At 42.6% G+C, this 20,259-nt stretch overlaps 1 protein-coding gene across 6 annotated transcripts in view; it reads left to right on the forward strand.

Moving 5' to 3' along the window:
• The window catches only part of CCDC91 (coiled-coil domain containing 91), a 127,762-nt gene that overhangs the window by 96,607 nt on the left and 10,896 nt on the right, over nucleotides 1-20,259 (forward strand). For all 6 annotated transcript variants that reach the window (XM_083440784.1, XM_083440785.1, XM_083440786.1 and 3 more), the window contains one exon: nucleotides 8,877-8,990. In XM_083440784.1, the coding sequence (XP_083296910.1) occupies nucleotides 8,877-8,990 (114 nt within the window). The remainder of the gene's footprint in view (nucleotides 1-8,876; nucleotides 8,991-20,259) is intronic.

Genomic DNA, 20,259 nt, shown 5'->3' on the forward strand with positions numbered 1-20,259 from the left:
TTGGGGGGGAGTTATTTGTCCTGTCTTCACGCTTTTTATGATGCAGGACCACTGTAGCCACCCCCAACAACATGTTCTCAAGATGGAGGGGTAGGGAACAGCTGCAGTCGCCTGCGGTTCCTGCGCAATGTTTGCCATCTTGCCAAAGGTTGCAGGCAGCTTTACCTGCAGCAATTGCATGTTGATTGCCCTCCTAGAAGACGAAGTCCAGCAACTGGAGGAACGTGTAGCTACGCTCCAAAGAATTAGAGAGCTGGAGCTCTTCTTGGAAACAACAGAACACACCGTCTCCACCGAGGAGGAGACAGGGGACTCCCCTGAGAAGGAGGCTAGTTCACCAACACAGGAGCCAGATATATAGAGAAACGTGACTCAAAGAAGTAGGAGGCCCAGGGTTCGCTCTGGTTGTTTAGAAATACACAATCGCTTTGAGGTCCTCTCCCCTAGCATGGAAGACGAAGAGCAGACTCCATTTGAGGATCTCTCCCTCATTACAGTCGATCAGGTATATGAAGACGAGCAGCAAAGTCAGTCCTCAGGGAATGTGCAGGCGACCTTGGAACGGACAGCTCACGGAAGAACCCCGACCAAATCTAAGAGGAGGCGTGTAGTGATGATAGGGGATTCCCTACTGAGGGGAACAGAAGCAGTGATCTGTGGGCCTAACAAGATGTCTTGGGAAGTGTGCTGTCTCCCCGGGGCTAAGATCCAAGATGTAACTGAACGACTGCAAGGAATCATAAAACCCACTGACAAATACCCCTTCCTCTTGGTTCATGTGGGAACCAGTGACACTGCAAGCAATAGCCTCCAGAAGATCAAAAGAGACTACAAGGCTCTGGGCAGGAAATTGAAGCAATTAAATGCACAAATTGTCATCTCATCTGGCCTTCCAGTTGAACGACGTGGCCCAGGGAGAGAGGGAAAAATAGTGGAAGTGAACAGCTGGCTTCGCAAATGGTGTAAACAGGAACGGTTTGGATTCTTAGATCACGGACTGCAGTTTCTTGAAGATGGACTTCTGGCAAGCGATGGGCTGCACCTCACAACGGTTGGGAGGAATGTTTTTGCCAAAAATCTCAGAAACCTCATCAGGAGGGCTTTAAACTGACTAATGTGGGGGAGGGAGACAGTGCTCCTGAAGGTAGGAGTCTATCAATTGATGAAGATGATCATCCAAATGTCATAGACCAAATGGAGCAAACAGCATGCAGACCTAGTGGTGGGAGGAAAAAATCCTTAAATTAGAGACATGGAGGAATGATTAATGGACTTCAATGTCTGTACACTAATGCGCAAAGCATGGGAAATAAACAAGATGAGCTTGAGCTCTTGGTACAGCAAACTAATAGGCATCACTGAAACCTGGTGGGATAAGTCCCACAATTGGAATGTAATAATGGAGGGATACAATCTATTTCAGAGAAACAGACCAGACAAGAAAGGAGGAGGAGTGGCGTTATATGTCAGGGATGTGTATACCTGTGAAGAGATCCATGATTTAGAACCTCAAAGCCAAAGTGAGAGCATTTGGGTCAAAATTAAGGGAGAGAAGAATAACAGTGACCTCATTGTGGGAGTTTACTATAGATCCCCAAGCCAAACGGAGGACATAGATGATGCCTTCCTGGAACAGATGGCCAAGCATGCAAAAGGAAGGGAGATAGTAGTAATGGGGGACTTCAATTACCTGGATATTTGTTGGATGTCAAACTCAGCCAAGAGCATAAGGTCAAACAGATTCCTCACTGGCCTTGCAGACAACTTCATTGTCCAGAAAGTGGGAGAAGCAACAAGAGGAACAGCCATTTTAGATCTGGTCCTAACCAATGTTGATGACCTGGTTAGTGGGGTAGAAGTGGAAGGATCATTAGGCGTGAGTGATCATGCTCTTCTGAAATTTACTATACAGCGGAAAGGAGCAGCCAAGCATACTAGGACTCAATTTCTTGACTTTAAGAAAGCCGACTTCATAAAACTTAGGGAAGTGCTGGGTGAGATCTCATGGACAGTAATACTAAAAGGAAAGGGAGTTCATGATGGCTGGGAGTTTGTTAAGAGGGAGATAGTAAAAGCACAACTTTAGGCAATACCAATGAGACGGAAACATGGAAGGTGCCTAAAGAAGCCAGGGTGGCTATCTAAAGAACTTTTAACTGAGTTAAGATTAAAAAAGGATGTGTACAAAAAATGGAAAAGGGGGGAAACCACCAAAGAGGACTTCAAACAAATAGCCAGCACGTGTAGACACAAAGTCAGAAAAGCTAAAGCACCGAATGAACTCAGGCTTGCTAGAGAGGTTAAAAGCAACAAAAGAACTCGCAGATGTGATCTCAGAACCACTGGCTGTCATCTTTGAGAATTCCTGGAGAACAGGCGAAGTCCCGGCAGACTGGAGGAGGGCAAATGTTGTCCCTATTTTCAAAAATGGGAAAAGAGGACCCAAATAATTACTGCCCAGCCAGTCTGACATCAATACCAGGGAAGATTCTGGAGCAGATCATTAAGCAAACAGTCTGTGAGCATCTAGAAAGGAATGCTGTGATCACCAATAGTCAGCATGGATTTCTGAAAAATAAGTCATGTCAGACTAACCTGACCTCGTTTTTTGACAGAATTACAAGCCTGGTAGATGAAGGGAACGCAGTGGATGTTGCCTACCTTGATTTCAGCAAGGCATTTGACAAGGTGCCCCATGATATTCTTGTAAAGAAGCTGGTAAAATGCGGTCTTGACTATGCTACCACTCAGTGGATTTGTAACTGGCTGACTGACCGAACCCAAAGGGTGCTCATCAATGGTTCCTCTTCATCCTGGAGAAGAGTGACTAGTGGGGTGCCACAGGGTTCTGTCTTGGGCCCGGTCTTATTCAACATCTTTATCAACGACTTGGATGATGGACTCAAGGGCATCCTGATCAAATTTGCAGATGACACCAAACTGGGAGGGGTGGCTAACACCCCAGAGGACAGGATCACACTTCAAAACGACCTTGACAGATTAGAGAACTGGGCCAAAACAAACAAGATGAATTTTAACAGGGAGAAATGTAAAGTATTGCACTTGGGCAAAAAAAATAAAATGAGAGGCACAAATACAAGATGGGTGACACCTGGCTTGAGAGCAGTACATGTGAAAAGGATCTAGGAGTCTTGGTTGACCACAAACTTGACATGAGCCAACAGTGTGACGGGCAGCTAAAAAAGCCAATGCAATTCTGGGTTGCATCAATAGGAGTATAGCATCTAGATCAAGGGAAGTAATTGTCAAGGCCTGCTCATCTTTTGGAATGAAACAGTCTCACACCAAGATAGATTGAAAGGATCTCACACACCAAGATGGATTTTGAAGGGATCTCACAGCCTCAAAAGCTGCTGCCCGCATTTATTGTTGTGTTCAGCAAAGGCATACAACATAGTATCAACTAGCAGACAAAGACATTACATCACGCCACCCTCAGCCCATTCTACGTGGACCAATCACTAAAAAAGCATTAGCTGTCCACGCACTGTCCATGCTTCAAGCAGCGTCTTGCTTTGCCCTGTAATAAACTTCCGCCCATGCGCTTATGCATAAGCAACCATTTTCCTACAAGTAATAGTGCCAATGTATTCTGCTCTGGTCAGACCTCACCTGGAGTACTGTGTCCAGTTCTGGGCACCACAGTTCAAGAAGGACACTGACAAACTGGAACGTGTCCAGAGGAGGGCAACCAAAATGGTCAAAGGCCTGGAAACGATGCCTTATGAGGAACGGCTAAGGGAGCTGGGCATGTTTAGCCTGGGGAAGAGGAGGGTAAGGGGTGATATGATAGCCATGTTCAAATATATAAAAGGATGTCACATAGAGGAGGGAGAAAGGTTGTTTTCTGCTGCTCTAGAGAAGCAGACATAGAGCAATGGATCCAAACTACAAGAAAGAAGATTCCACCTAAACATTAGGAAGTACTTCCTGACAGTAAGAGCTGTTCGACAGTGGAATTTGCTGCCAAGGAGTGTGGTGGAGTCTCCTTCTTTGGAGGTCTTTAAGCAGAGGCTTGACAACCATATGTCAGGAGTGCTCTGATGGTGGTTCCTGCTTGGCAGGGGGTTGGACTCGATGGCCCTTGTGGTCTCTTCCAACTCTATGATTCTATGATTCTGTGAGTGTTCATTTTGTGCCTTGGTATAATCTTGATAGCCATTGTGGAGCGTATTAATCAGTGATCTGTCCAGCAGTCGTTGGCGCTTGTCATAGCTCTGGTAAGGAGCACATCACGGCGATCTTTAGCATGCACAATAACATAGTCTAAGAGGTGCCAGTTGTCTTTGTCCATGGAGTTTTCTTGGCAGGGATACTGGAGTGGCTTGCCGGTTCCTCCTCCAGGTGGATCACGTTTGGTCAAAACTCTCCACTATGACTTGTTCATCTTGGGTGCCCTGCTCGGCATAGTTCATAGCTTCTCTGAGTTCTTCAAGCCCCTTCGCCACGGCAAGGCAGTGATCCATGAAGGGGATGGTGACAGCAGCCACGAAATTAAGAGACGCCTGCTTCTTGGGAGGAAAGCAATGACCAACCTAGACAGCATCTTAAAAAGTAGAGACATCACCTTGCCAACAAAGGTCCGTATAGTAAAAGCTATGGTTTTCCCAGTAGTGATGTATGGAAGTGAGAGCTGGACCATAAAGAAGGCTGATCGCCAAAGAATTGATGCTTTTGAATTATGGTGCTGCAGGAGACTCTTGAGAGTCCCATGGACTGCAAGAAGATCAAACCTCCATTCTTAAGGAAATCAGCCCTGAGTGCTCACTGGAAGGACAGATCGTGAAGCTGAGGCTCCAATACTTTGGCCACCTCATGAGAAGAGAAGAGTCCCTGGAAAAGACCCTGAAGTTGGGAAAGATGGAGGGCACAAGGAGAAGGGGACGACAGAGGACGAGATGGTTGGATAGTGTCTTCGAAGCTACAAACATGAGTCTGACCAAACTGCGGGAGGCAGTGGAAGACAGAAGTGCCTGGCGTGCTCTGGTCCATGGGGTCCCGAAGAGTCGGACACGACTAAACGACTAAACAACAACAACAAGAGGTGCCAGTGGTTTAACCAAGGATTCCTCCAGGAAGTTTTAAATTTATTTTTCTGTCGAAAGAGTGTGTTGGTAATAACAAGGTTGTGTGCTGCACATATCGTCAAAAGTAGGATTCTGTTCTGGTTGCTCTTGCCAACTCCTTCTTTCCCAATAGTCATAGGCCACAGATCAAACTTTCACCCAAATCTTGCATTAAAATCACCCAGGAGGATAATTTTTTCTTCCTTAGGCATCTCCGATAGGATGGTATCCAGCTGAGAGTAAATTTTTTTCTTTAATGTCTTCATCGGCATGCAGTGTTGTTGCATAAGCACTTAGAATAGTAGCCTGTTGGTTTTTGGTGACCTTTATTCGAAGGGTTGAGAGTCTCTCATTAGTGCCAGTAGGAACTTCTGACAGGAGCTTCACAGGGTCGTTTTTGATGGTGAAGCCTACCCCATGTATTCAATGTTCTTGTTCAGATAGACCTTTCCAGAAAATGTGTAGCCTCCTTTTTCTTCCTTCAGGTGTCCCTTGCCTGCTCTTCGAGTTTCTTGAAGCGCTGCAATATTGATGTTAAAACATCGTAGCTCTCTTGCAGTGATGGCAGTTCTGCATTCAGGACGCTCGCTGTCTGTGTTATCTGACAAAGTCCGTATATTCCATGTTCCAAAGTTCAATTGTCTTTTACGACCGCTAGGTGGTGACCCCACTGGGTGCGGTAATCCAGTTATGGAAAAAGGGAGGCAAACTATGTTTAGAACACCTTTTCTAGCCCCCCCCCCTTTTCGGGGTGAGCAGAGTAGATCCTAAAAAGGGCTGATCAGTCATGGATACAGCTGCCGAGCTGCTCAACTCCCTCATTCCTTGAGTCGGAACAACTGAATCTGTATCCACTGTCCATGTGCTGGTTCATGATGACTAGGGGCTTCCAGATTTCATGATCCTGCCCCCGTTACCATTTGCCGATCGCAATGGAGCTTAGGACTTGCTGATCAGAAGGTTGGCAGTTCGAATCGCCATGATGGGGTGAGTTCCCGTTGCTCGGTCCCAGCTCCTGCCCACCTAGCAGTTCGAAAGCATGTCAAAGTGCTAGATAAATAGGTACCGCTCCGGCGGGAAGGTAAATGGCGTTTCTGTGCGCTGCTCTGGTTCGCCAGAAGCGGCTTAGTCATGCTGGCCACGTGACCCGGAAGCTGTACACTGGCACCCTCCGCCAATAAAGCGAGATGAGTGCTGCAACCCCAGAGTCAGTCACAACTGGACCTAATGGTCAGGGCCCCCTTTAGCTTTACCTTTATGGGACTTTTGGGGTTTGGGTTGGGTTTTTAGAAGATCACAAAGACCATCTATGGGCCAATAAATCATGGCATATGCACCCTACACTCAGCAGATGGTATCACACTTCTAAAAGATAAAGAAGCTATTGCACTGCGCTGGAAAGAACATTATCAACATCTCCTTAACCGCAACTCCCCCATAGCTGCTGAGGTCCTCCCACAAATTCCGCAAAAACAAGTTAGAGATGAGCTCGCAATATCTCCAAATCTGGGAGAGTTGTGTACAGCTATTAACCAAATGAAAAACAACAAAGCCAATGGACCTGATGGGATATCTGCCGAAATCTTCAAAGTGGGTGGAATTGAACTTACACAACAACTTCACAAGCTCATGGAAAAAATCTGGGAAAGTGAAGAAATCCCAGCAGACTTTAGAGATGCCAAAATTATCAATCTCTTTAAGAAAGGTGACAGAACTGATTGTGGAAACTATCAAGGCATTTCTCTATTAGCTGCGGCCGGCAAAATTCTTGCAATCCTAGCAAACCGCCTCGTAACAATATCCGAGGTGACCCTTCCTGAATCCCAAAATGGTTTTCGGCCTTCTAGGGGGACAGTGGACATGATTTTCACCGCTCGACAGCTTCAAGAAAAATGCAGAGAGCAAAATCAACCCCTGTATATGGTGTTTATTGACCTGACTAAGGCTTTTGACACTGTAAATCGTAATGCCCTGTGGACTGTCCTTCTGAAAATGTCTGCCCTTCTGAAAATTGGCTGAAGTGCGGAGTGTTTGAGGACTGGGACAGTTGCAGGGAAACCAAAATACTTGTTTACAAAGCTGTTGTACTGCCAACTGTACTATATGCTTGTGAAACATTCATGGCCCACTTATAAACGCCACCTCCAACTCCCCCAAAGATTCCAGCAACGGTGTCTCCGAAAAATTTTACACATCACTTGGGAAGGCAGGCGAACTAATATCAGTGTACTGGAAGAAGCAAAGATCACCAGTGTTGAAGCAATGAATCTTCAACATCAGCTTCGTTGGACTGGTCATGTTGTGCAGATGCCTGATGATCGTCTTCCAAAGCAACTGCTCTATTCCGAACTTAAAAATGGAAAGCGTAATGCTGGCGGTCAACAAAAGTGGTTTAAAGACTGTCTCAAGGCAAATCTAAAAAAATGTAATATAAAACACTGCCAACTGGGAAACACTGGCCTGTGAGCACTCCAGTTGGAGAACAGCCTTTACCAAAAGGTGTCATGGGCTTTGAAGACACTCGAACTCAGGACACAAGGGAGAAACATGCTAAGAGGAAGGCACGCCTGGCAAATCCACACCGTGATCAAATCCCACCCAGAAACCAATGTCCCCACTGTGGAAGTACGTGTGGATCCAGAATTGGCCTCCACAATCACTTACGGACACACTGTTAAAACCGTGTTTATGGAAGACAATCTTACTCGGCTATGAGTGATCGCCAAAGAAGAAGATGCCAGTAAAGAAAGTGCTACTTTCTAATGTTATTGTAAAGCAACAAGGAATGCTTAAGGCTAGTAATGAAGCAATAACCATGTGTTGCAAAGATATTTGTTTATTTTTCAGAAGAGTTTTATAACCCACAAGTGACTTAGCTACAGGCCTTCTTATAAACAGTTTGGCAACAGCATTTTTGCTTTACGTTGTATGGTGGGGGTGTGTGTGTTTTGCAGTGGAAAACAACTATTGGCATAACTAGGTAAAGGGCATGCGTCAGGAGGTTTGGGGGCAGTTCACAGGGAGACCTGCCCTGGATGAAAGGCAGACTGGATCCTTTTATTTGTATGACAGAGTTGTGGGGTCAGTGGAGGTTGATCCATCTGGGCAAATGGGGCTCTACTCCAGCCTTCTCAGTCTGCCCTCAGCCAGCCCTCAGCTGCCTGCCTTTTTACAATCCATTCATAGAGGGGGCACTACTCCATTCACTCCTCCTTGATCTCGGTGTTGCCCTTGTAGAGCACGGCAGGGAGGAAGAAGGGGAGAACATTTGCTCTGCCTATCATGGGTTCCACCACCACTCATTGTTAGCCCCCCTCTTTCCATCCATCCGACCAGTCAAAATGGGCACTAGCAACCACTGTGGGATCCATCCTGTACAGGTTTCAGTCACCTTTTTGGTGGTACATAAGAACATAAGAAGAGCCTGCTGGATCAGGCCAATGACCCATCTAGTCCAGCATCCTGTTCTCATAGTGGCCAGCCAGATGCCAGAGCATCTGGATAGTAACAAAAACCCTCTCCTACTGTTAAAAGGGCTGTCTTGGTTGCTTCTAAGGGTCCTGGAGGTGCATGTGCCAGTACAGGATGCAGCCCTGTTGCTCTGCCCACTTACATGCCCCTGCTTCCTGCATCCCTTTTGCAAGAATTGTCAGAGGCTGATGTCCAAAGCATTTATGTGCTGAGGCAGGTGTGTGAGAGGAGGAAAATCTCCTTTATCTCACTATATGTATATGGGGGTGTATATTTGAAGCAAACTCTATACACACTGTAACTCTTATTTTTTTATAGTCAGTTGTAAAAGCAGCCATTTTAGAAGAGCAAGAAAAAAGTGAAAAAGCTATAGAAAAAGCTGTGAAGCAAACAAGAGAAGAGCTGATGGAATATATCAAGGAACAGAAAAGGGTAAGCAGCAGTCTTACATGACAGTTGACGTTGATGCTAGAGAGAAATTATTAGCTCTGTGTAATCTTTTGAGAAGATGTACAGTAAATGTTCTGGGAGCTTTGCTGAATGGCATGAATCATAGAGTGTACTGTGCATCCCTGCCACATGCTATTGATTAGGAATCACCATATTTTTCGCTCTATAAGACGCACCCGACCATAAGACGCACCTAGTTTTAGAGGAGAACAAGAAAAAAAAAATCTCTCCCTCTCTGCGCAGCGCCCCTTCAGAGACCCTTCCATTTCTCCTCCTGCTTCACTGAAGGGGTGCTGCGCAGAGAGGGAAAGCTGTGCAGCGCCTCTCCAGTGAAGCGAAGCCAGGAGAGCAAGAGGGATCGGTGCGCACCGACCCCTTTTGCTCTCCTGGCTTCAGCGAAAGCAATTCAAAGCCTCCGGAGCGCTTCGTGTTGCTTTCACTGAAGCCATGGAGCCTGCATTCACCCCATAAGATGCACACACATTTCCCCTTACTATTTAGGAGGGGGAAAGTGCGTCTTATAGAGCGAAAAATACGGTAAACAAAAAAAGACTTATTGTGCAAATGTGAAATGTCATACTGGTGTAATTTCCAGGTTTAAGCAAAGACCACTAGTTTCAACACAAACAAAACTAGGATACTATCAGTTGCCTACTTATGTCATGGATTATTTTCTTCTTAACACACTGACAAATGGAAGTTTATTAATTTCCAACCTTTTCCAGAGTCATATGTTTAGAAAGTTCATGTACCAACAAAAAATACTTATAAATGTGTGACTAGATTCCATAAACTAGTGGTCACAAACAAGAAGCCATGTTCTCGAAATGTTGTGGAGTGTGCAAGAATGTTTAAAAACATTGGTATTTTTTTCTGTTGTCTAGGGAGTGAGCAATTTTACGTGGGTTCTTTGTTAATATAGAATTTGGAATTTTACCTTGACAATAGGGGGATGGTATGGTTATAATAGCAACTGTCAAGCTGGTCAATTACAGATAAGGGGAGAATGTGGGTTCTAAGAACTGGAGGGGCTTTGTTATTTATTCACTATAGATCTGAGTTCTTCATAAGAAACAATGGGAGCCTCCATCATTAAGGTTTAAATTATGGATATATTAATGTAAGCTTAATGGTTGTACACGTTCTCTAAAATAAATTCATTTTCTGGTCAACCTGCCATCTCTATCACCAGTTGCTTTGATTGTAAGCAGCTGGGATGACTGTAAATGCATGAGGCACAACCCAACATGAAGCTCTGCTTCCCACTGAAATCAATGGATTGTGCCCCATGTTTGTAGAATCATTGTAATAATATTGGATTATTAAAGGTAATTAATTATGTTCCAACAGCAAGTTAATGGCATATCACAGAATACAGTGGTACTTCGGGTTTCAAACATCTCGGGTTACAAACACTTCAGGTTACAGAAGCTTCAGGTTACAGACTCCGCTAACCCAGAAGTAGCACCTCGGGTTAAGAACTTTACCTCAGGATGAGAACAGAAATCGTGTAGCTGCGGCAGCGGAAAGCTCCATTAGCTAAAGTGGTACCTCAGGTTAAGAACGGTTTCAGGTTAAGAACGGACCTCCGGAACGAATTTAGTTCGTAACCAGAGGTACCACTATAATGCATACAATATTTTTTTCTGTGGATTGTTTGCCTGCCCTATCCCAGACATACAAATAACAACTCTACTATCCAGATTTTGAAAAGGATATTAATAAAATTCATACTGAAACACCAATATAAAATTAAAATTACTTAATGTTTGCTTACCACAGAATCAAATAAAAATGCTTTATAGTTCTTCTGGAAAATGTTCAGGCTTTGATTTTGCCAATACTCTAGTGTTAAGGGAATTCTGTGTTGTTAGGCAGCCACCAATGATGTTTTTCATCCTGTAGTGGCAATATAGGGAATGAGAATCTATTTACCTACATGAAATATTTTCATTTTAAACCTATGGTCCTTACCTGCCATGCATTGTAAAAAGTTACAACAGCTAGGTGTTTCTGTGCATTTGTAAGTGTATTTGCTTTGCAACTGTCCTAGCTGAATATTAGTCTTTTTCCAAGTCAGACCATCGGTAACTTAATAAAAGACATTGGCTTGGATCCTAAGATAACTTAAGTTCAAGGAAGGGAAGCTCCCCCCCCCCCTTGCAGCCATCTGCAACCCCGAAGAGTTTCTTCAGATGGTTGTGGGGCGGGGGGGGGGGGCAGGCTCCTGAGCAATATGGCATGTGATGCAGGAGGCTGCTGAGGAAGCAGGGGGGAAGAAACTTCCTCAAGTTAGCATCTCAGGATCCAACCTGCTATTTTGTTGGCAACAAATTTAAAGCAAAAAGATAATTTTAGTAATAAAGTGTTTGCATTGTCATATTAAAGGAACAAGGTACATGTTTTGTGGGCACATGGCAAGCAGCTAAAAATATTCTAACGTATCCAGGCATGAGAAATTTTGGGACTGCCTACACTGGTTTACAATGAGGATATTCTTTTCGACACCTGGATTGAGCTGTAGAGCTCCATTTAATACAGAACACACGCCTGCAAATTCTGATGATTTTGCTCATTGATGTGAAGGCATGGTGCATGGGCTCAGATGAACAGATGGCCACATGTGAAGCATGATTCCTGTCTCCTGCCCCTTCTTAGGTGATGGTGCCCCGATAGTCAATGTGCTTCCACTGGTGACAGGTCTCTTTCCTATAAGCAACCCTTAGTGTCCCTTCTCCTTGGCCACCTCTACTCTTTAAAAGGCAATGGAGAGGGTAGGGGACTGTCAGGCAGCAGTGCTGTACCCTTCTTTCTACAATACCATTTTCCTGTTGATTCTGTTCTTGTAAGTTGTCAAGAAATTGACTCGGTAAAATTTCAAAACATTGGCAAATCTCAAAGAATAGTCCCTTCTCTCTCTAGCAATTGGCTATTTAATGCCTTCCATTTAAAAATAGTTTTCATTTTTTTGTTTTTATTAAAACCCATTTTGTTCTTCGCTTCTAGTTCCCATAGCATAGCTTAAACTATTTTATGTCAGCATAGATTTTCTTGTTGACTAAGAATAAATCAGTTTGTCTGTTCTCCACACATTACGGCTTAAGTTCATATTGCAGCCTGGTTTCACCCACTTATTTGTCATTCTGACTAGTGGATGAATAACCAAAATATTGAAATTGGGTATTTCCTGTTGTAAGTGAAGTCCTGGACTAAACATTATCCTTGAAGTATTTCTCATAATTTTAATAAATGTGTGTGTAGTCATGCACTTTCTTATCTTCTTTATAGTCAAAGTGGGAGTAAACCAGCACACCAGAAGTTAAAGCAGAGCAATTACCAGTATCACCTGCTGAGCAGGCCATTTAAGCAGGCTCTTTAAAATGATGAAATGTTCAGAGTGATGGTTGTTTTTATGATTTCAAAGTTCAAGACCCACCACAGCTAGTCAAGGTTAAGTTTTCCCTATTGACTGTGACACCCAGCTTTCTCTAATAAAATACTTTCTGTTTCCTGACAACTAAATGAATTGGATAAACACTGAACCTGCTCTGATAATACATGAGCAATTTCTAGCAACTTCAGAGAGCTTAGTTTGGCTCTCATATTGAAACAAAATCCACACTTTCTAAATAATTCCCATATTATTATTACTTGTTTATATGCACACCCATGTCACTTAGCTAGCCCTCTGCAATTTTAAGGCTAGAGCTTGGCTGAAAGATATATCAATTGTAATCAAAGTTACTGTGTTCATTTCTATTGCATTATGAATTCCACTTCTGTGTCTCATAGCCTCTAAAGGAGAGTAAAACCAAACACACAAGATGACCAAACATTTAAGATATCACACTGCCTGATTAATATTAAGGAAATAACATTGCTACTTTGCTGGTTCGCTATCTCAATATTCATCAATATAAATCAAATTCATCAGTCATGTCTTTGTTCTTAAACTAAGTTACAAGCTAATTACAACCAACTAGGTTTTGTTTTTTTAAGGCTAATAATTTGATATTACCATACTTACCTTTTCTGTTGTAGCAGTATTTTACAAGATAGAAAACAAATGTGATTTCCTTAATAATTTGGTGTTCATCAGTAGTTTGGGGTTACGCTCATTATTTTGGCTTTTAGCGCAGAACTGATACAAACCTTGTTGATAGGTAAAGGTAAAGGACTCCTTGACTGTTAAGTCCAGTCAAAGGTGACTATGGGTTTGCAGCGCTCATCTCGCTTTCAGGTCGAGGGTGCTGGCGTTTGTCAGCAGACAGTTTTTCTGGTTCATGTGGCCAGTATGACTAAACCGCTTCTGGCGCAACGGAGCACCGTGACAGAAACCAGAGCGCACGGAAACACCATTTACCTTCCCGCCACAACAGTACCTATTTATCTACTTGCACTGGCCTGTTTTCGAACTGCTAAGTTGACAGAAACTGGGACAGAGCAATGGGAGCTCACCCTGTTATGCAGATTCAAACCACCGACCTTCTGATTGGCAAGCCCAAGAGGCTCAGTGGTTTAGACCACAGCACCACCCACGTCCCTTGAACAAAGGATTCTAATTTGTGTTCTCCATTGGCCCATCCCTTTTTCTTCACCATTATTGAAGCATTTACTGTTAATTTTGTAGATGATGTATTCACATCTACAAAGTCACCAGTCACCTTTGTTTTCATTACTTCTTCTCCTACTTTGCCAACTCTAGAATTTCAAGCAGCCTGACAGTCATTGTGGGAAGCAGCACCAATGTGCTTCAAGCAGTCTTCAAACCTCTAAACATATATTACATAGACAGCAAGGAACACTGAGGAGAAAGATGTCAAGAGAAGGATGCCAAAATAATGGTGGTTTTCTGAAAAACATCGCCATCCAGTATTATGAAGTGCACAAAATAACTCTCATGTAGTGGCCTATGTTGTTAGGAGTCCTAAAAATTGAGTCCATAATTTAGCAGATTGAAAATCAGTTTTGAAGAGGATAATAGAGGGAATAAAACAATAAAAAGAATAAAAGAAGAGGAGACTGGGATTCTGTTCTTTAAAAGAAATTAGAAAGAACAAAAGCATTTAAAGCGGTGTCAATTATTAGCACACCTTGCTTTAGAATAAATACTATAATTTCTTAGCATGACAAACTCACTATAAACACTTTCCAATCTATAATTATTCTTCAGTTTTGAATTTTATCAAGATTATAGAAAATAGCTGTAAATGAAAAAAAATTTGGAAGTTTGCATGTAAGAGGATAATAAATCATATTCAGAGTACCTTCTACTCATCATCTTACTGTTCTCATTGTCTGAAATGATTCCATGATCTAGTTTTAAATTCTGAAAGTTCCCAGTCTCCTGCTCCGTGCTTTTGTTACTTTAAGAATGCTAGCTTGGGGCTAATATCTCTTACTTCAGACATGCATTATATATATTTTTAATCCTCATGTTCCATTTGCAAGGTCTGCTGTAAACACTGACAGCATGCAAGATGGATTTGGGCTATGCTCTGTTCAGCAATCCTTTTTATCAAATGCAGATTTGGCAGCAGATATTTTGTACCTCTATAACCTCAAGATTGTCCATATGGGACTGATCTGGAGAAACTGTTTCTGCTGCTGTCAAAGGTGAGAACACATCTCATTTGGCCCCAGTTATAGTATACAACAAAAATGGCATTGCTTCCCATTATCCCTCCTGCACAGCTCAAGATGCTATTCTTTAAAAAGTTCCAAATGGCTTGGGTTCCCAGAATACCTAAAATTCTCATTCTGGACTCTAGGATAGACCAAGGGCAATAACAATATATCCTTTTGTCAGATTTAGGCAATAAGGGGAGCCAAGTCTGAATTCTCAGGTGTTTTTGGAAATCGGAAATACCACATGCAAGGTGGATTTTTCTTTTTCATAGGGTAAACTAATTTTCTTCTTTAAGTCATGTCCATGGATTGTCTTCTCTTGGTCCTTCGGATTCATCTTAACCTGGTAATATCCTTTGGTTAAATCTAAACACGTGATGTAATGACATCGCCCAGTGGTCTCTATCAGATCATCCAATCGTGGCATGGGATACGCATCTGCTTTGGTGACATGGTTCAGTTTTCTGAAATCCAAACAAAAGCGTACTGATCCATCGGGCTTGTCCAAGGGCTTTCTGAAAGTGCAATAATTCCCGCTTTTAACATGTCCCGCACCTCATTGCAAACCTTCTCCACATACCCTCCTGTTATACAGTAGAGGTTCACAGCAATGGGTTTGGCTTCCCCTGTGTCTATCCGATGTTCCACACCCTTGGCCACTCCTGGAATATTACTGAACAAGGATTCATATTCCGGCAAGATCTGTTTTGTACGTGTAATACCCATATGCGCTCCAAATACACTGTTGTGAGCGTGCTGCAGGATTTTGCCTCGGTATTCATGTGGGATTACTAAGTGTCTTCGCACTTCTTCACCCCCCTACATGGTGGGGCAAGGACTTCTCGATATAAAAGGTCTCTGCTCAAACAAAACCGTTCTGGGCACTCAGGAGTTAACGGCCTCTCCGACTCGGCTGCCTCAAAGTACATTTGTAACTCAGTATCTTCTTTTTGCTTTTTGGCAAAACTTGGGGTTTGACTTTTAGTCAAAGGAAACAAAAAGGTCTCTTTTCTTTCCTCACACAGATCATCCCCTTGCTGTCGTTCAGCATTGTTTGCCTGTGCTACTGTATCCACCCCCTCAGGATTAGGTGACTGTGGGCGCCCTTTTGCTCTGGTAACTATGAAAGTACTCTGCACATGTTCTAAAATGCCCCAACCAATGAGCACAGGGGCGGGAATTTCTTCCGAAAGGGCTACCTGCCACTTCCCTGGCCAGTATTTGAAACTGACATCTATTTCCGCCACCTTCAGGATCTCTGCTTGTTTCGAAATTCCTTTTAATTTCATTACTTTTCCTGGAATTATGGCCTCATCCTTGATTATCTCCGGGTGGACTATAGTGACTTGCGATCCCGTGTCCTTTAATCCCAGATATCTTTTTCCGTCTATCCAGATATACTCTCCAGCATTCTTTAACAAGAGATTATCTTGTTGAATCGTGTAACAGTGCAGGACTTGGGCTTCTACTACCTCAGCAGGCTCGGGCCTAGTTTGCCGTTTCCTTGACAACCTGACTAGTTGGGCCCTGCTCCACAGGCTGGATACAATATGTCTGTTTCTGTGTGGTGCTATAACTAGATGTTTCTTTTCCTGTTTTACAATCAAAACTTTTATGACCTAATTTTCCACATCTCCAGCATGAAATGTCTTTGGGTCCTGCATAACTTGTTTTATTGACTTTTCCCTCAGTAAACTCTGTATGGGTGTGTGCCTTCTCATGTGGGCTTTTTGATGAGGGGCTGCTTCTCTTATCGGTTTCTGAGGTAATTTTTCCTTTCGTTTGCTGAAATTTATTCTTGTTTGTTTCCCAATATCTCCCACCAAATTTTGGCCCATCAAATCCGTGGTCTCTGATTTCATTTATTTTATCGGCTAAACCAGCTGCCTCCTCTCTTGTCTTGGGGTTCCTTTCTTTTATCAGGTACTTCAATTGGCCATTTATTGTATCATAAAATTGCTCCAACGCTATCACTTCTCTAATCTTAGGTACCATGTCTGCATTCTCTTGTTCTAACCATCTTGTGAGGTAAGTTTTTATCTTTGCACCCATCTGCGCATAGGTTTCCTCCCTCACCTTTGTCACACTTCTAAATTTTTTTCTCAACTGCTCTGAGGTAATCCCAAAGCGTGTGTATATTAACTGCTTGTACACCTCAAAATTTCGGGATTGTTCCTCAGTCATTTGAGCGTATATTTTGGCTAGAGGACCGCTTATTCTAGCTCTCAAGATCATCATTTTATCTCCCTCTCTCACTTGAAAATCGTGACAGGCTCTCTCGAAGGATACTAGAAATGCTTCTGGGCTATCCTTATCTCTAAACTCAGGAAAGCGTTTTAAATCTATCTTCAGTTGATTCTGCCCATCAGTGTTATTACTATTATTACGATTTTCTAAAACTGTTAATTCCAACCGTCTCCTCTCTAACTGAAACCACTGCTGTTCCCTTTCCTGCTCAGCCCTCAGTTTTTCTTTTTCCAATTCTTGCTCAAGCCTCAATTTTTCTTGTTCAGTTCTGTTTTCCTCAAACTCTAATTTCAAGTTATATTCTTGTACTAATTTCCAAACTGGCCCGAGCCCTTTCTTACTTTTGCCAATAAAACAGTTGTGGGAACTAGGCTGCATTTCCACACTGATCATGAAACCATACTTATTGCAAAACCTGTATTATGTTGAAGGTCAGTAATAAAAAGCAGAGAGATTCTCATCTTTACCCACTCTGTGTACATTGTTGTTGAGGAAAGTCTTCGTTTTTTTTTTTCTTTATCTTTTTCTTCTACAAACATGAAAAAAGAAGTTTCTAAGCAAGTACAGTTTAGACAATGTGAAAAATAATCCTGTGCGCATGTATTTGAGTTTAAAATTTGAGTGTTGCTATCTCTTTTCCCCTTTTCTGTGATTTAATATTACTGAACAACAAAAAAGGATCTTTGCTCTTCTTGTTCCTTAGTATTTGCATTGGCACTGGATGTGAGGCCTCAGCTACAGGTTAACATGCCAGCAACTGACTGTGGTGGGCAAACTTGAAGATTTAATTTCAGAAAGTGTGTTTGTGTTTTCCCAGAGGCCACGTTAATGATAGTCCTCCAAGCCCTGCATTTTACCACCAACACATGTTAACAGACCTGGTACTTGGTACTTTTTAAGAGAGTGGTGACACATGGAGTGTTTTTAAATAATTTCTTCACTCATTTGTTTGTTTGAACTTTCTGCATTGTTCTATTTATTTCCCACCCTCCAAAATACTTTAAAACCAAAAGCAATAAAGAATAATTTCACATTGAGGGGGGCCACTAGGGGCACCTTGAAAGATGGCTGCTAATAACATCTTGTCCAGCTTGCAAGAGGTAACTAGAGGCTGATATGGGGAGTACATCAGCCTCCCTTCCCTTCCCCCGAGTTCGGATGAAGGAGGGGGTGAGAGGCACTAGGTGGAAAGCCCTCGGGCAAGCTTGGAGCTCCCTGCCAGCTTCTTTCAGGAGCGAGCCTGGCTGCGATGTTTAAAAAGAAGAAAAGAATTGGACCAATAAACGCACATGCTTCAAGAGAAATCAGGAATGCTTTTATCTGCTAATAAATTTACCACTGAGTGAAGAAGGTCGAGACGGAAGGACGAAGGACGGAAGGAACAGAGATAACACCAGAGAACTGCCGACATTTTGGTATGTGGACGGTACAAGGGGGGGGGAAGACTTTTTTATTTTATTTTTATGTGAGTGCCTGATAACCCTCCCCCTCAAAAAACCGTCTCGATGACTAATTTACAAGTGGGAGTGAAAATGAACTGTGTGGAAAAAATTATATGTCTGTGAAAGATTTGGAAACAAGTGAGTCTCTCTCAGTGACGCAGTAAGAAATGCTCCGTTGCGTAGGCAGATCTTGGCTGCAAGATGGATGGTCTAGGGAGGAAGAGCCGCTTGGATATCAGGCTGGAATCGTAAATCAGAAAGGGCTGTTATCCTCCTGGAAGACTAATTATGAGGCAGCGGGTCTGGAAAGTAAATGAGTGGACATTTAGACTGTATTTCACTGGAATGACAGGACGGAGTGTCTGCTCGAAAACATGATGGTTGGATTTGTGGACATATGAGAGAGCATTATAAAACCCACACAGACAAAATAAGACTGTTCCTTTTAATCCACTTGTGGAGAAAACTCGGAGGTGACAGAAAAGGAAAATGAATAAATGACAAATATGAGAAGATGGGACTGGAAACATCATTGCAGTAAGGAAAGCAGCACGAATTTGGATCTTTGGATTCCTGACGATCGAGGAGCATGGGTACCCCCCATAACAAAAATTTTAATTTGGAAAACATTTGGACTTTATGATGTGTATTGATATAATTTGGACTAATTGGTATGATATGTTTAATTTGGCAAATGGAAACATAATAAAAATTATTGAAAGAAAAAAAAAAGAATAATTTCACATTGGACTGATGTCACATCCAAATTTGGGGATAGAAATTCTGTAATCTATCTGCAATTGGAGAGATGTGTAATCGAACCCTAGAGCTCAAAGCATTGTAAACATCAGACACCACAGAACACAGATTGGCCCAGCTGATCCATACAAAGGAGGTCCTACAAGTGAGACTGGGTCGCTTTCCTCGTCCTCAGCATGACCTTGTGGCCACCATGCTGGTGCCAAGAGCGACAGTGCAGTCAAGGTCACAGAGAGTTCCTGAGCTCAGTTTCCTGCTCATTCAGCTAGGCCTGTTTTGTGGCTTTCATAGGATTAAAGCAACATTTACATGAAGCATTTTCATGCTGCCGCTTACCCTAGCTCAAAAAGCAGTGTAAACCCAGAAGATTAAATAAGGGATTTGTGAGAGGTTGTAATGTAAGATGAGTCTGTGCACCTGGCTGTCCTTGAAGAAGGCCAAATGAATCTAAAGAGAAGAAAGATTTGGATTTTTCATACACAGAAAAGTTGAATAGGCATTTGGAAATGTCACCTCTGTGGATTGTAATATTAGTGACATTGTCCTTATTGCATGCACATGTAGTGCAGCTTCCTTATTTTTGTTCTGTCATTTATTCAAGACTTAAATAATTCAGTTCAGTAATTCATGCAATAGGGTGTTGGTGTACATTTTAATTTGGGACAAATGCATTAAACCGTAGCTGGGCTTCCAGTATTTTATGTGAATGCTACTATTAATGAAGTGTTTCACACACAAGCACACATGCATGCCATAGATACACCATGCGGTTTCCCTCAGCTCATTGCTCTCAAGCAGCACACTTCTTCCCACTCAATAAGGAGGCAGGATAAAGGCCCTTCCTCCCCTCTTTTACATACCAAATATCTTTTTGAAGCGGTAATATAAAGGAAGTTAAATCTCTAGTCTTCTTCAAGTCCACCATCCTTATTGAGTGGAAAGAGGTTTTGCTGGTCTCATGCTGTGGAATACTCTTCCAGCAGAGATTTGGCAGGTTTCCTTGCTTTTGACTTTTAGAAGATTATTTTTTTTAATGCCAACAGGCCCAAGTGGTTGTTCAGAATTTCCTTCAGTAGCTACTCATTTCAATTATTGTTTTGTACTCCTTTTAATGGGTTTTATATTGTGGTATATAAGAAGAAGAAGAAGAAGAAGAAGAAGAAGGAGAAGAAGAA

The sequence above is a fragment of the Podarcis tiliguerta genome, assembly GCF_965153285.1.
Source record: "Podarcis tiliguerta genome assembly, chromosome: 5".
Lineage (NCBI taxonomy): Eukaryota > Metazoa > Chordata > Lepidosauria > Squamata > Lacertidae > Podarcis > Podarcis tiliguerta.